The sequence below is a fragment of the Podarcis muralis genome, chromosome 1 (genome assembly GCF_964188315.1).
Source record: "Podarcis muralis chromosome 1, rPodMur119.hap1.1, whole genome shotgun sequence".
In the NCBI taxonomy this organism is placed as follows: Eukaryota; Metazoa; Chordata; class Lepidosauria; order Squamata; family Lacertidae; genus Podarcis; species Podarcis muralis.
The window spans coordinates 92,295,086-92,310,183 of record NC_135655.1 but is presented as its reverse complement, the minus strand read 5'-3'; the positions used below and the strand labels follow the sequence as shown (position 1 = coordinate 92,310,183).

Here is a 15,098-nt window from a genome sequence, read left to right as displayed (position 1 = left end):
CAACTGTCACATGCTTTTTTAAAATGGCTACCGGCTGAGTAATCACTGTCGATGTTGAAACCTCTCTCCTCAATTAATGCATCATCTTAAAACATGTGCATGTGCTGAGTAAGTGCTACTGTATTTCTGAATGTGCTTATCTAGCATGTTTTTGTTCCTTTTTTCAGATCTGCTAAGCTACCCTTTCCCCCTGTATTAACCTCTGATTTCTGAAACCTTTACTTGAAATTTGTGGTTTGATAATAACTTTGTGCTGGATGTGCATGTTCAAATGCTCATTTAGTCCTGTTTAGTAAAGAAATAGATGCAAGCAGTAGCAGCAGAGCTGTTTCCCCCAGTACGGGAATGTGGTATTGCACTGCTGGCATTAGATTGAAGATAGCATGAACATAGCGGGAAGGATTAAATCTTTGTTTTTTTTAATTGATGAGAAAAGCACTAAAGCGCCATCCTGGTAGCACAGGAATCACTATTCCATTCATGTCCAAAGCCTATAAAAAGGGAAAGCAACTGTTCAGCATCTGAATGAATTTGGCAGCAGCACTAAAAAGACATGAGCTGTGTATATACAAAGCCCCTCCAAGTAGGGAATTCCTGTTGCATGCACCAACTTTTTTTAACTGTGAAAACCCAAAAGACCATTTTGGCAGCTGAACTGATAATCCAACTATTATTTTCAGTATACTGCAAAGTATTGTTTGGATGCTTGGAGCAGCAAAGGAGCAGCAAAGGAGACTTCCTCGAGTATAGAAATCCTTGTGACCCTTATACTTTCCTTTCCAAGGGAAGAGGGAAAAAATCAAACTTCCTAGTCAGCAAAGTTGTGAAAGAAATTCACAATTTGCACAAAGATGACGGGTGCAAAATAAATAGATCTCTGTTTCTGCTTATAATGACCCCTTGTTTGCTCATCCCTTTTGGATTATTGAAATCCAGTCATCTCAGTAAGGCATGCTGCTTAGCATATTAGTTGACTCTTGCTACTGGCTGTTCAAAAAGCAGGGAGATTTCAGCACAATCCTGAACTTTTTCTCCTTGCCTCCCACTTACTCCCTTCCCCAGACATTCTCGCCTCCAGTCCTGGCCCAGGTTATAACAGCTATACATTTATCGTGTAAGCTGTTCTTACCTGTAAATTTATGGATTCGATGAACCTGCTGCATTTATGCTGGGCATTCAAGTTAGGGGGGGGAAGGCAGAATGTGTGGGAAATGATGATGCACAGAGGCTTAACACAGAGACATCGGAGGTTGCCTTATACCAAATCAAAACATTGGCCCATCTAGCTTGCTCCTGCCTGCACTTAATTGGCAGCAGCTCTTCAGGATCTCAAGAGTCTTTCCCAGTCCTGCCTAGTTAATGGAGATCCAGGGATTGAAACTGGGACCTTCTGCATGCAAGGAAGGTGCTCTGCCACTAAGCTACACTCCTTCACCCACTGTTGATTTCCTTTTGTGCTCTTAAGCACATATAGCACCTTTGGCCCACTGCTGTGCAACATTCTGAGGCTGCAGGTTCCTTTGAGGCCTGTGATGGCAAATGAGCTGTTTCCATGACAGTTTACGCTGCAGAGAGCAGCATCCCGTGATACTTGTTCTGTAATTTATTTATATTTTTTGGCGGGGTGGGAGAAGAGGAATTACAGGGGCAACGTGACTGAATATCCCATTTGGCTTGGCCCATAATAGGGCAGGGCTTGCTCTCCCTAGGTTTAAAACAACGAATGTGTGAGATTGGTATTTTGAGGTGGTTTAATAGCTTTCTCTTGGTAGGGTCAAGGGTCCAATGCTGCTCCAGCCACTCCCTATGCCTTGGACCCTTGGGCCCCTGTGTGTTTCTGCATTGAATAGTTCCACCTTCCACAGCTGACAGCTCTGCTACTGCTTGTTCATGTGGATATGAGAGAGGTCTTCCACAGAACTCCTGACATGGGTGTCTGCAATATTTTTTTCTGGTGTGGGCAAGGGGGACCCAAAAATTGAAAAGGGGGAGCAGTCTGGTTTCTCACACAGAAAGGAGAATAGTGTTTGTACATTTTTGCCCCATATATCTGGCTCTTCAAATGCTAGGCACATACCCTTTTTAAAAAAATGAATGCTGGGAATAAAAAGATTATGGTTTACTTGGGGTGTGTGAGAGATGTGCAGACAAGAATCTATGATGTTCCTTGTTCTCCCAGTGAGCATCCAGTCCTGTAAATTTTGGTTCTTCAGGAAGCAGCAGTAACACACACTTTATAAAGGCATCCACTGCTTTCTCCAGTTTTGTTTCTGTTTTTAGGGGCCTGAGTGGGTGGTTAGGGCAACGAGTGCAGTGGCGCTTTAAAGACTCATTGATTTAAAGTGGCATGAGCTTGAAGTGGAACAGCAAGCTTATATTCACATGGGTTGACATACATGCCCTGTTAAGTCAAGTTAACATGGTGAAGGCTGAGGTGGAATGTAAAAACACACCTCTGCATAGTTTTGTGTTTTAAACAGTAACGTGGCACATAAGCGGCTTATGGTTAGTGTATAGCACTTTGTTGTGAAGTTGTCTTAATGAAAGCTTCCATGGCCTTCATGAAAATTCAGCACTTTTATTCATCTGACCAAGAAGGAAAAAATGGTCAGAACACTCACAGGTTATTGGAAGCTTTCTGCCTGCAGAAAAGGAGGGACTGAATAATTTTGCTAAGGAAAGCCTTCATCCTTAACATGTGCAAAGGTCACAAAACTTGAGAGTCTAGAAGGGTTGGACGCCTGCTTTTTGCCAACTGCTAAATTAACTCCAGTCATTTCTTAGCCCCTGCTGAGAGCATGAAAAACAAGGGTGTGTGTGAAGACAGGAAGCAAACTGGAGGGATGGTGGAAAGACTGTAATGACTTCATGATCTAGGTATCCTTAATGTGAACTGACAGTGTTTTTAATTATTGTTGTTGTTTATATAGTGCCTCTTTTTCTCCCTTCATTTTTTAAAAATTCCTTTTTGTTTCCCTTCTTTGTTAAATTTGCAAATAAATAATAAAAATAATAATGAAGACATTTGTAGTGGCTGAAGTCTGTGGTTTTTGTAAAAAAACTAAACAACACAGACTAAATGGAAAATGCTGACTCAAAATAAATGGCACTAGGAATAACTGGAAAAAGACGATGTTCTCAGTAATAACTGCATCTGTGAATGCTGAATGATTTATATGAGAAGGGTTGGCAAGACTGAGGGTGCTGGACAGTCTAAAGAAGTGTAATGTTTTGGAAGAGCCGTGTTTTTCCAAATACTGCCTCCCAATGAGGCATGTTTGTGTATCTGTGTGACTTGCTGCGTAAGGCGTCATCTACACCATCCATTTAAAGCCCTGCCGCATCACCTTAAATGCTAATGGCTTCTTCCAAAGAATCCTGGGAACTGTAGTTTCTTAAGGGTGCTGAGAGTTGCCAGGAGACCCTTGTTCACCTCACAGAGTTAAGAGTTGTTCCAGAGTGCTCTGAGAAAGAGGGACTGATTGTTAAATCACTCTGGGAATTGTAGCTTTGTGAGGGGAATGAACCCAATGCGTCATTATGCATAATGGTGAGCTTATTGAAATATGTTTGGGAATTGCCCTGTTGCAGATTCTGTGGGCAAGGCACATCTTTTCATATACACCCAGGGTGGGGTGTCCATATAACCCCAGTGCTACAACATTTATGCTGCTTTCTTAGGTGAAGAAATGTGTTATTAGGGGCATTCCAGTCTCCTTGCACTACAGTCTGGAAAATGGAACCACCAGCTCTTGGATCTATACAGCCATTGTTGGCATTGCATTTCTCTCCCCCCCCCCCCTTTCCCCCCTGCCCCCTTTTGGCTTGCAGCTCTCACTTGGGGTGAAAAAGGATCCCTATGAGGTTGCATTAAGTTCTACTGCACAACATAGGCCTAAGTGTACAACTGGAGTGCACACATTAATTCATTCATTGGGTTGGATTTCTTTTTATATGTGATCCTGCTGAGCAGGTGAGCAGCACGTTGCCAGAATAGTGAGCGGAATAGCTTGCAGAGTGTGACCAATAGAGGATGCTTTTACAACATCAACCCCCCCATCCTCTCATTCTTGATTTATGATATTTATCATAATTTTTCCCAGTTACAGTAGTGTGTGTGGGCAGAAGATAGCGGAACAGGGAGGACAAGTTGGCTTAACTTTTTAATTATTTGTCCTGAGGCTCAGTTGTTTCTATGAGGGTTTCTTGCTCAGGCATCCTCCCTCTTGTTTCAAAGCAAAAAGCAGAAATTGTGGGAGTTGGGAAAAGTGATGCTGGGTTTTCTTCAGAAGCTTATAGATTGTGCACTGTCTGATTTCACAATGTACAAGCAGCTGTGCAGTTTTATGTCTTGCTAGAATCTTTTTTTATTCTCTTGAGTCTGGTAGTGCTCTAGCTTTTCCCATCTTCATAGTTGGTTAATCTCTTTTAGCTCTAGTAGTCTGCCATCCCAGGAAAAACATCTGGGAGAGCTTCTGCTGCCTTGTGCAAAATTCACTGTGTGGCAGTGTATGATGCGTGCTTATTTGTGCTATTTTGGAATGTAGACAGAAGCTAATGCTCCTTTCTTGAGTCATGGAAATAACTCTGTAGGAAGCGGTTGAACTTGTTTGCCTAAGAAGGAACTGCTTCTCGTTATACCCTGTTTCTAAACTCAACCTTCTAGATTTTCCAAAGTTCAAAGCTTTTTCCTGCATTCCTCTAAAGTTTGTACTTACTTATTTTTAAAAACTTGAATCCCACCAAACAAAGCCTGCAAGGCAGCATGCAACATTATGTAGAAATAACAGTAAAACTACTGTAAAACGCCCCAAGTATCAACTTTATAAATTAGAATCTTCTAGACAAAAACAATAGCAAACAATATAAAAATTAGCTTTAGTGAGTCAGAAACCCAAGCTACCTAACCATTTTAGGTCTCAGATCCCAAACGTTTCACTAACAATGTAAGAAGCAGTGCAGAGCTGCCATAGCATGCTTTAGGGGGGGAGAGAGTTCCACAGTAGGGGGCTGCTACAGAAAAGGTCCCGCTGCTTGTAACTACCACCTAACATTTGTTAACAATGGGACTTGGAGCAATCCCACCTCCTCATATGATGTCTGTGCATTCTAGGAGATTGTGTCTTCTGTGGGAGAAAGCATTCTGTAAATCAGAGATAGCCAATGTGATGCCCTCCAGATGTTTCGACCACAGCATCTCCTAGCATCCCTGACTATTGGCCATGCTGAATGGGACTGGGGGAAGTTGTGGTCCAAAACATGTTGGATACCCCTTGCCCAAATTAACCTGGACCAAGATGTATGTCTTTATTTAGGGCTTTAATTGTGCTCAGGAATAATTTGAGGACCACTTCATTTTTTCTCAACAGTAGTGTTTTGTTCTCCCACCATGTAGTGGTGAGCACAACTGAAGTTTCTGATCCCTCTCTTTAGAACATAAGAAGAACCCTGCTAGATCAGACCAAAGGCCAGCATCCTGTTTGCCCAGTGGCCAACCATTTATAAGGGTGCAATTCAGCTCCATTAAAATAAGTAGGAGTCCTGCTGCTGACTTTAGTGGGAATTCCATTATGATTTAAGGTGCAAGAGACAGAAGTTAGCTTGTTTGCCTTATTTCTGTATAAGTGATCTCTCTCCATGCTGGAAACTTAATTGGACTGCATTAGAGCTCCCATCCAGCACCATTTTAAAATATATATATGGGCAATCATGCATTTATTTATTTTCAGGAGTTTCCATTTGGGAAATATAAAATGCTACTCAGCCAGTTTAATCTAACTGTAATGGTTCCACTTGGGTTTTGTTTTTCTTTCCTTTTTTCAAAAACCCAGACAAACGCGATGAGGACTGGCATGTGTCCTTGTAAACAAATTGCAGAAAAGCTGCAGCGTGGAGGTCTGTGTCTTAAACTGTGCCAAATCTCTTAATTTGTATTGTGCTCTTGACACTCCTGCTGAAAAGGCAGAGGAGTGGAGAAAAACGGAAAGTGAGGGGGAGGGAAGAGATGAAGGGAGATGGTCTCTTTGTTGTGCCTTGTTCACTTAGCAAGGATTCCTGCATGAAATGGGGGCAAAGGAGGCCAGGGCAGCATCTTGCCAAGCCCCTGAACAACATCAAGACAGCAGAGTTCTCCCAGTCTTTGCTTATTTAGCTGCAATGGGCTGCATCTCGGAATCTGAGTCTGAGTCAGTCCCATGTATCCATCTCCCTTGTTGAGAAAGGAAATAGCTTTGGTGAAACCAGCATTGTTTCTTGGACTGCTGCAAGTTCCCAACTCATGAATCTGTTGATTTAGCTCACCCATGTGTCTTGTTTTCATCTCCTGGGAGTTGGGAAGGTAATTTAAAGTACACGAGAGGCAAACTGCAGGGCCTTTTACCATAACAAAACTAATAATATTTAAGGGAAGAGCTGTGGCTCAGTGGCAGAGCATTCGCTCTGCACACAGAAAGTCCCAAGTTCAATCCCTGGCACCTCCAGGTAGAACAGGAGAGAGCCCTTTCTGAAACACTGGGTAGCTGCTGCCGGTCAGTGTAGACAGTCCTGAGCTAGATGGACATGGTGTTCTCATCTCCTGTGGCAGTAATTTAGCAGCAGGACTCCGAGCTTGAAGGAGTGATACCGTTATCTCTGTTTTGTCTAATAGCAGGACAGTTTACATATTACAGCTGTCATTTATGGTGGTGGCTATGAACTATCCCACAGAGAGGCTGTTACCTTACTGTGAGCTGTTCATTTGCAGTTGCTCAGCAAAGGCATTGGTCAGTTTTCATCCTGCAGAAATAAGGGTCTGCTCTCGCTTGCTGAAAAACACCCAGTCTTCACAAAGGTCCATTTCATTCCATATTCATCCCACAGTAATGGCCATCCATAGAAAGACGTAAATAAGTGTCTTTGGTCACAACTGTTTAACCTGCAGCTGTACTCTGTCCCACAACACATTTAAGTTGTAGTCTGTGCTACAAGTGCCTAGTCCTAAAAGAAATTTACATCCTGCTGACCAGTTTTTTTGTGAGCAGGGCTCAGTAGTGTGGAAAGGCTAAGGTGTAGACTCTCTCCCCCCCCCCCCAACTTCCCAGCTGTTTTCATTCTTTTCCAAAGGTACAGATGTGTGTATCACTAGCTAATGCATTGGCCCTGTTGAAGTGTGAGCATAATTCCGATTTGAATACAAAACCCCTCAACCTGCTTGGGGCTGTGCACACAGAAGCCTGCATCCATATGTACACAGGCCAGTGGTGGTGCAGGGCAGTTGTGAATCACTTGTCTGCTCGGACTGCACTCTTCCCTGACACTGATATTACAAGCATAGAGATCTAGGGGAGAGAGCTTCCGAGAATATTGCATGGTAAAGATCAGGTTGTCAGTCTGCTGTCTTTTAAGAGCACTCTAATAAAATTGGCTATTGATTTTAAACATGGAATTAGGTTTACTGCTTGCAGTGGAAGAGCTGGAAACATCTGACATCTCATTTCAGAGTTAGACTAGAAGAAGCTCACTGTGGCAAAGCTGGAAGTGAAATATTTCTAGCCAACGGCATTAATAAATTGGATGCAAAACCAAAACAAGAATGGTGGGTTTATCAAGTGCACAAAATATATTTATTTAATAGCAACAGGTGCTAGGGTACAGGTGCGTGTTTCTTGATACTATCCCCACCCCCAAAAGAGAGATGCTTTAAATGTTTGATACTGGTACCTTACTATCATATAGCTGACATTTTGTTTCAAGAGCAACATAACTCATTCATCAATTGAAACATGCTGCAATCATTCAATTTCAGGCGTAGCATTTTTAAAAACGGAAGTACTGTAGGCAGAATGCCCTGTTTCAGACGTGTTAGTCACCCAGTCTCTGTATGTTGCTTTGACACCTCTGACTTGTTTTTAGAATGCACTTTCCCTTCTTGGGCTGAGATTATATTCCAATTCACCAGGAAGACTTGTGCCTGCAGAAGGGTGCAGTGCTTTTCCAGCATTTATTTTTAGAGTCGGAATGCTTCTCCAAGACAGCCTTTTACATATTGTAAAGGTTCCTTGCCTCTTCCTCCCTCCCTGTCTCTTAATTTGGAGTGTGTGTGTATAAGAAATATCAAACAGACTGCCACAGGCTTGGGAATTCTTGATGCATTTGTGTCTTGAAAGCTGGTTTAATGAACCAGTTGCAGTTCAATTTCTTTCACGGTAATTCCAGCTGGGCAAACTTTTTAAGTGCCCAAAGATTTTCCTTGCAATAATGGAAACAACAAAAATTAACCAGTGCCTCTCTTTCTGATTGGAATTCGCCGCAGCACAAAACCTCAGTTTGCATCTGAGTCAAAATACACGTACTTCTCCCATCTGGCAGGAGGAGCACTCAATGCTACTTTTGAGAGCTACCTGCCTTTGTTGTCATTTGTCTCTAGAAACAGACAAAACCATCAAATACACTTTCAGAAAAGTTGGGTGGTGCCATACTTAATAACATACCACAGTAGCTACCTGCTACCACAGAGGAGGGACAGTCCCATTTGATAATTCATTTTTTAAAAATGAACAAAACACCACTTGGTTTAGTATCTTGGCAGTCAACCTTGCCATCAGTGCCACCTTCAGGTGGACAAAATGGGGCTTGCCGACAGCAAAATAACTTCTAACTTGCAAGCTTGCAAGTCTTTCTTTGTAGCTGCTTCCTTATGTGCCCCACACCTGATGTCACCTATGATGTCAGGTGGGTATGGGGGACATGGGCTTGTCGACTGGCTTTAACCCTATGTGGTTAGTACTGGGAATTTCACAGCTGAACCAGAGTCTATATTCCTGGATGTTTTAAAGTTGTTGCCTGCGTAATAAGTCATCTTTAGCACTCCAGCGCGTTTGCTACAATTTGTTTATTATTTATGTGTTATGTGCCGCTCTGGAAGTGATGCTGGTTTTGGAGTGTCAAGCAGCATTCACAGGATTCCCAGAAACTCTGGTGGGGCTGTATCCACAACCTCTTAGGTTGAAATGGCCTACAGCCCTTAGGTTACTGCTAATGTACCTCTTCCATCCTGCTTCACATTATGCAGAACTTTAGGGTGATGTAGTCCTTGTCCAAAGCCCTTACAATTCCAGGAGACATGTACGAGGAAAGCAGGAGTGAGTGCTGGGTTCAGCCACGAAACTTTCAATGCAAGTCACTTTTCCTCAGCCTAATCTACTCCACAGAGGTGGCTGCGAGGTTCAGATGAGATAGCAATACATTAAAACAAAGGCTGTTCACCTTTGGAATAGAGTGGGGGGGGGATTAAATAAATCAAGGCATTATGTTATATATGTTTTATTTCCAATGTAACCTCATTGACTCTAGTATGGAGGTTACTGCAGATTCCACACACTCCAACCCCCACCCAAATGTCTAAGGAGGGGAGCCAGGGACCACTACTTTTCAAATATGTTGAACATCCCAAAGTGGCTGGCCTGGAGTTGTTTGGTTGGCTCAGATACGCCTGCTTTTTAAGATCCTCTTATTTCCAAGTATCCTAAATAGCAAGTCGCGACCTCTGTGAATGGTTTTTATCATAAGCAGCTAAGAAATGATTCCTCCAGGGAGAGATTGCTGCAAAATATTGTCAACAGCAGTGCTGCAAGGTCTGTAGTAGCCTTTTAATGTTTGTTGGTGTTGGCGCAAAGTAGAATCTGTTATTTCAAAACAAGGAAAGAGACCCTGAGATGAAAATATTTAATAAGATTAAATATTTGTTAGTGCAAAACAGACGAGGATGAAAAAAGAGGGTGGGGTTTAACTAAGAACATATTCCTTCAGCTGCATCAGGAAATAATCAAGAGCCAAAAAGAGAGTGTCTGAACTTTTGCTCCACTTGAAACAATAACTAGGAACTTGCTTCTATTTTAGTTTTCTTGCTTAGCCCCTTGGCTTGTATGCTGTACAGCTTAAGCTTGCCAGGTGGGATATACAAACGAGATGCCACCCATTTTAAAAGTGTCCTTTATTCCGGAACATATCAAATGTACAGCCTTGTTACTTTTTACATTTGAGTCTAGCGGTCCTTGTGTAGCTATTCTCATGCCAATTAATTTTAGCCTTTGTTGAGTGTATTGGAGTTGAGCCTGAGAGTGGAATTCCATGTAGTGCTAAGTGGGGTATGAGGTTCATCTCCACAATGGAACTTTCTCCGCCCCCCAACTCCCTGTGTAACCCCTAAACTTGCTCAGTCCCCCCCAAGCAGATTTAGAGGCCAAGGGGTGGGCTAGTCCTGTTGCACGAGTGGACCACATTCTGCACATGCAACCATTAGCCCAGAGAGACTTTGATAGACCTTGCGGGAACTTGTCATCTCCAGAGCAGTGGTTGAGGGTAAAATCGACCATCTTTGGATACCCTTGAAAGGAGGAGGGAAGAGATACATGTGTTATAAATAAGATGTCTGGCCAGCTTGATGATTTGGGGCTTTGCTACATTCCTATGTAGAGGATGGCAAGGCTTGTTTTGTCGGCATCAGAAGTATGTTACATGTACTTTGTTTATCCTTGTTGGTTGGCTGGTTTGGGTTGTTGTGGAGAGGATTCAGTAAAGTGAGTCCCCACCTGCAGTTTGACGGGGTACAGCTGACAGCAGATGGGATTACCATCTCATGTGCAGCCTGTGAGAACACCATAGTTTGTAGGTGACACTTTCTGCTGAATGTGATGTCTCCCTCCACAGTCAGTTTTTAATTACTCATTCCTGCTATTGCCCTTTTTACTACTACATAACACTTTTAATTTAGACAGTATTGCAATCTTTAATGTGTTTGCTTTCAACCCAATCCTGTGAGGTAGCTCATTTGATACCCCATTTTCAGACCAGCAGTGAGGAACAGTGATGTGCCCAAAGTCTCACAGTGAGTCTATGGCTGAGTTAAGACTTGTTATTATTGAACACATTGGCTCTTGGGTAGCATTACTGCCTCTTAACTGGATTTTCAGCTGTCTTCTGGAATTGTGTCCCCATTTTGTTGGCAGCATAAGTGACGCCTGCTCTGTTTAATTTGCCTCTAGGTCATGGGGAATGCCACTGTGGGGAGTGCAAATGCCACCGTGGTTACATTGGGGACAACTGCAACTGCTCGACAGAGACGGGCCAGTGCCTTTCCAACGATGGCCAGATGTGCAGCGGCCGAGGCAACTGCATTTGTGGGAAATGCCAGTGCACAGAACCAGGTGCCTTTGGAGAAACGTGTGAGAAATGCCCTACCTGCCCAGGCGTCTGCAGCACAAAAAGGTATTGTGTGAGCTAGCTAGAGTGAAAACCCTTCAAATAACAACTTGATGAGAGTGCCTCATTATGTCGCTTTCCAGCTTCATTGGTGTCCATCCCACCTGCCGATATACCTACAAAAATTCAGGAAGCAATGATGCATCACAGCTTGAACTTTACTTATCACTAGAATCCAGTGAGGTAGCTCATCAGTATTCCCATTTTTCAGCTGGGGAATCTGCAGCGGAGACATGTGACATGTCTAAGACTACATCCATGAGTCCATTGTGCTTATTGCGGTTTATTGTAGATGAGACCGTAGCTTTGAAGTACTTTCCACACCTGAAGTCTTTGGCTCAGTTTTTGGCCTCAGCAGTTGAAAAGGTAGAACTGGGGGAAATCCATTTGAGCTAGAGGGTAGGAGACTCAACAGTCCCAGGATCATGCATCCACCGTCTGTCTTCATGCAAGGCAGCAAAGGATGTAGTTCTGTGAGAGAGCAGCTGCTTTGGAAGTAGAAAGTCCCAGGTTCAATCCCTGACATCTCCAAGCAGGACTGGGAATGTGTCCTGGCCAAGAGCCTGGAGAACCACTCCCAGTCTGCATAGATAAGGACCAATGATCTGACTTGATATGTTGCTGTGTTCTATAGTTCTAACATCCATTTAGCTTGCATTGATGGATGTTTGTTTTGCTTAATGGCACTTGTTCAGGCTTGCACAGCTGGTGACACCCTGCCACCCCCAAGCTGAAGGCAACTCCTTGCTCTTGTACTGGAACCTGTCAGGTATCTGACAACCTCCATTTCCCCCCAGTTCCAAATCATATAGCAAAAACAGGTTTATGAAGCTGTAATATGTGCCTGGTATGCTGTGTTTTCAGCTTGACAGTTCATATGTTGTGCAGGCATGCATTAATAGTATTGTGTATAATGAAATGCATGAAAGAATGCAAAATGATCTCAAGCAATATGCATTTTCTTTTTCATTTAAATTTAACACAGCCTTAACTGGCTAATTCTCTGTATTAGCTGCCAAAGGTTGGATATCTTCTCTACAAAACAGGACTGTCCTAAATATGATTTCCCAGTGCAAATCCTTTTTGGGCTTCTTCTTATCACTTCCCCTTTCTTCCTTTTTAAAAAGTATTCTTAGAGAGTGACTATTTCTTCTTGAATGGGAACCGTTTCTCCTTACATACAAGAAACAAATGTGTAGCCATGACCCCTGTACCAATAAAATCAGCAGCAGCCTTTATATGTGGTTGCCACAGGGGAAAGGTTTTATTTTGAGAAAACGTCTCTGTCCATGTTTTTCGCCATGCAAATAGTGGTTGCTACAGTGCACTGAGACTTGTGGGGCAGAAGACAGGGAGGCCAACAGTAGGTGAAGCCAGAGAGGATAGACAAAACCAGTGACAGATAGAACCCAGGTTGGTGGGGCAGTGCACCATTCCCTATGGGGGCAGACTCCACTGCACATGGATGTGATTTGAAGGGAAGTCTATCAATCTCCTCTCATTCCTCTTTCTAAGGGACTGCATTGAGTGTATGCTGTTTAACTCAGGAAGACTGGCTGACAACCAGACCTGCCAAAAACACTGCCGGGACGAGATCATTACTCGAGTGGATGTTCTCAGTAAGTACAGGCAAGATAAACTAGGCAGAATCCTGGCAGAAGTCGATGCTGCTTATCAAAGTCTCACCACTTTAGGGGAAAAGGGAATTTGGAATGTATTTGGTTAAAATGTAGAAAAATGGTTGGATGTATTAGAGTTGTAAGGGTAAGGAACATTAAAGAACAACTGTGTGCGTAACGTAGGAAAAGAAGTAGCTGAGAGGTTGTATCTATATAATATATCTATTGTATTGATATATTGGCTAGTGATACAGGAGACAATTTTTCAGTTAAATAGGAGTGGTCCTTCTGTGGCCCTCCACTTGTTGCTGGACTACAATTCCCAACATCCCTTACCATTAGCCATGCAGACTGGGGCTGATGGGAGTTGCAGTCCACCTCTGAGTTAAAAGAAAATTGTTGCTGCATGATCTAATGGCAACAGATATAGCCAGTCGCTCTCTGTCTGGAGTACATTGTCATGTGGACTGAGTAGTTTGGTATCTCTGAACTTCAAGCTATGTTGTGTTAGACCTTTTGTCACATTTCATTTCGTGTGTGTGTGTGGCATTGGCGGGGGGGGGGGCATCACAGCTGTAGCTGCTCAGTTGTACTTGTGGGCTCAACCCCACTCCTGCCAGTTCACAGACAATGACTATTTGCCAATGCAAATGTTGCAACATACTTTTTTTCTTCCTCTTTGTCTGTCTGTGGTGATTTTGTTTGCTATTTAAATGTGACTCCATTATCTACCCACTTTCCTAGGGAGAAAAGTCCAGATTTTTTCATTAATGGTATCCAAAACTGCCAGAGGTGCGGGGTGTGTGTATGTTCTTAAAAATGCCCCTTAAAGCTCTACTGGCTACTTGTGTAAATACAGATGCCTACCAATTGCAAAAAGCTAACTTCAGATAACAACATGCATACAGATAACGCTGAAATGCAGGCTTTTCGTTTGAAGCTATGCTTAAGCTCTTCAGAGATAACGTAGCCAATATTGTGCTGAATTGCATGCAAAGTTCTTCCTGTGCAAAGAGAAAAATTCTGGAGATCCACTTTTGGGAAGTGATTTGCACCAGCTTTACAAGTCTAGGGTAGAATTGAACTGAAACATTTGCGTTCCTTACTTGCTCCTTTATGGGGTCCCAACAGAGGCATAGACTCTATGGCTTCTGTAGCCACCACAATTTGGACAGAGCATAAAATATGATGGCATAGTGATCATATTAGACTCCTTCAAACATACTTCCTCACCTCTGCCCCAGAGTGTCCTATTGGGATCCAGCCTCTTCCAGGCTCTGGTTCAACACTTTCACAGCCTCTCCCGATTCAGACGGAATGGGGAGAAATATGTGTGCCATCCAAGCTCCAAATCCCTGGATGACAGCTCCCACTGGCTTCATATAGAAGTTGAATAATACAGTGGTGCCCCGCAAGACGAATGCCTCGCAAGACGGAAAACCCGCAAGACGAAAGGGTTTTCCGTTTGCGAGTTGCTTCGCAAGACGAATTTCCCTATGGGCTTGCTTCGCAAGAAGAAAGCCCATAGGGAAATCTACGGGGACCTCTTTTAAATGCTGGCGGTGGGGAGCAAAGCCTTTCCCCCCCTCCGGCCTTCAGAAGAGGTCCAGGAAGGCCGGCGGGAGACTTCCGGGTTGACGCGATCTGGAAATGGCGGATTCCCTCCGAGCTCCGGAGGGAACCGGCTCCACTGAGGATGGGTCTTTGCCGCGCCGGCGACGCGGGGACCCTTAAAAACCGCAGGCGCGAAAGCCTGCGGACTGAAGACTCGGCGGGTGCCTTAAGCGCCCCCCCTGATTCGCAAAGAGCCTTTTTAAAGGCTGCGGAGGGGATACGGGGGTGGCGTGGCACTGAGAGTCGATCGCTACCTCGGTGGAGTGAAGCCGCGAGCCAGGACCAGAGAGCGCTGACTTCCTTCCTTGAAAATTTGGACTGAAAGAATTACCCGTGAGTAAGACGGATTGGGACTATATAAAAATTTTACCTTGAATTGGAGACGATCGGGGGGTGTGCTAAAAGGAAGTCCGCACCCCCCCTCTTGCAGACGATCTAAGCAACGGCATAAGAGCTAAGCTGGAGAGCCTACCCCTGGTGGGGTGAGTTAAAAAGGACACTAGCTTCCAAGATTTAACTAAAGGAAATTTTGGGCTGGAGAGTGGAGTATTGGGAACCTTCTTTTTGTTTTAAACAACCCCCCCTCCCGGGCCCGGGAACGTCCTGCTTTGGTGCCTGTGTAAGAGC

At 43.7% G+C, this 15,098-nt stretch overlaps 2 protein-coding genes across 3 annotated transcripts in view; one reads left to right on the top strand and one right to left on the bottom strand.

Moving 5' to 3' along the window:
* UMPS (uridine monophosphate synthetase) overlaps positions 1-15,098 on the bottom strand; it is a 57,031-nt gene that overhangs the window by 22,346 nt on the left and 19,587 nt on the right. The window lies entirely within an intron of this gene.
* The window catches only part of ITGB5 (integrin subunit beta 5), a 77,174-nt gene that overhangs the window by 53,689 nt on the left and 8,387 nt on the right, over positions 1-15,098 (top strand). The window contains exons 11-12 of the mRNA XM_028743685.2: positions 11,022-11,244; positions 12,754-12,857. Of these exons, the coding sequence (XP_028599518.2) occupies positions 11,022-11,244; positions 12,754-12,857 (327 nt within the window). The remainder of the gene's footprint in view (positions 1-11,021; positions 11,245-12,753; positions 12,858-15,098) is intronic.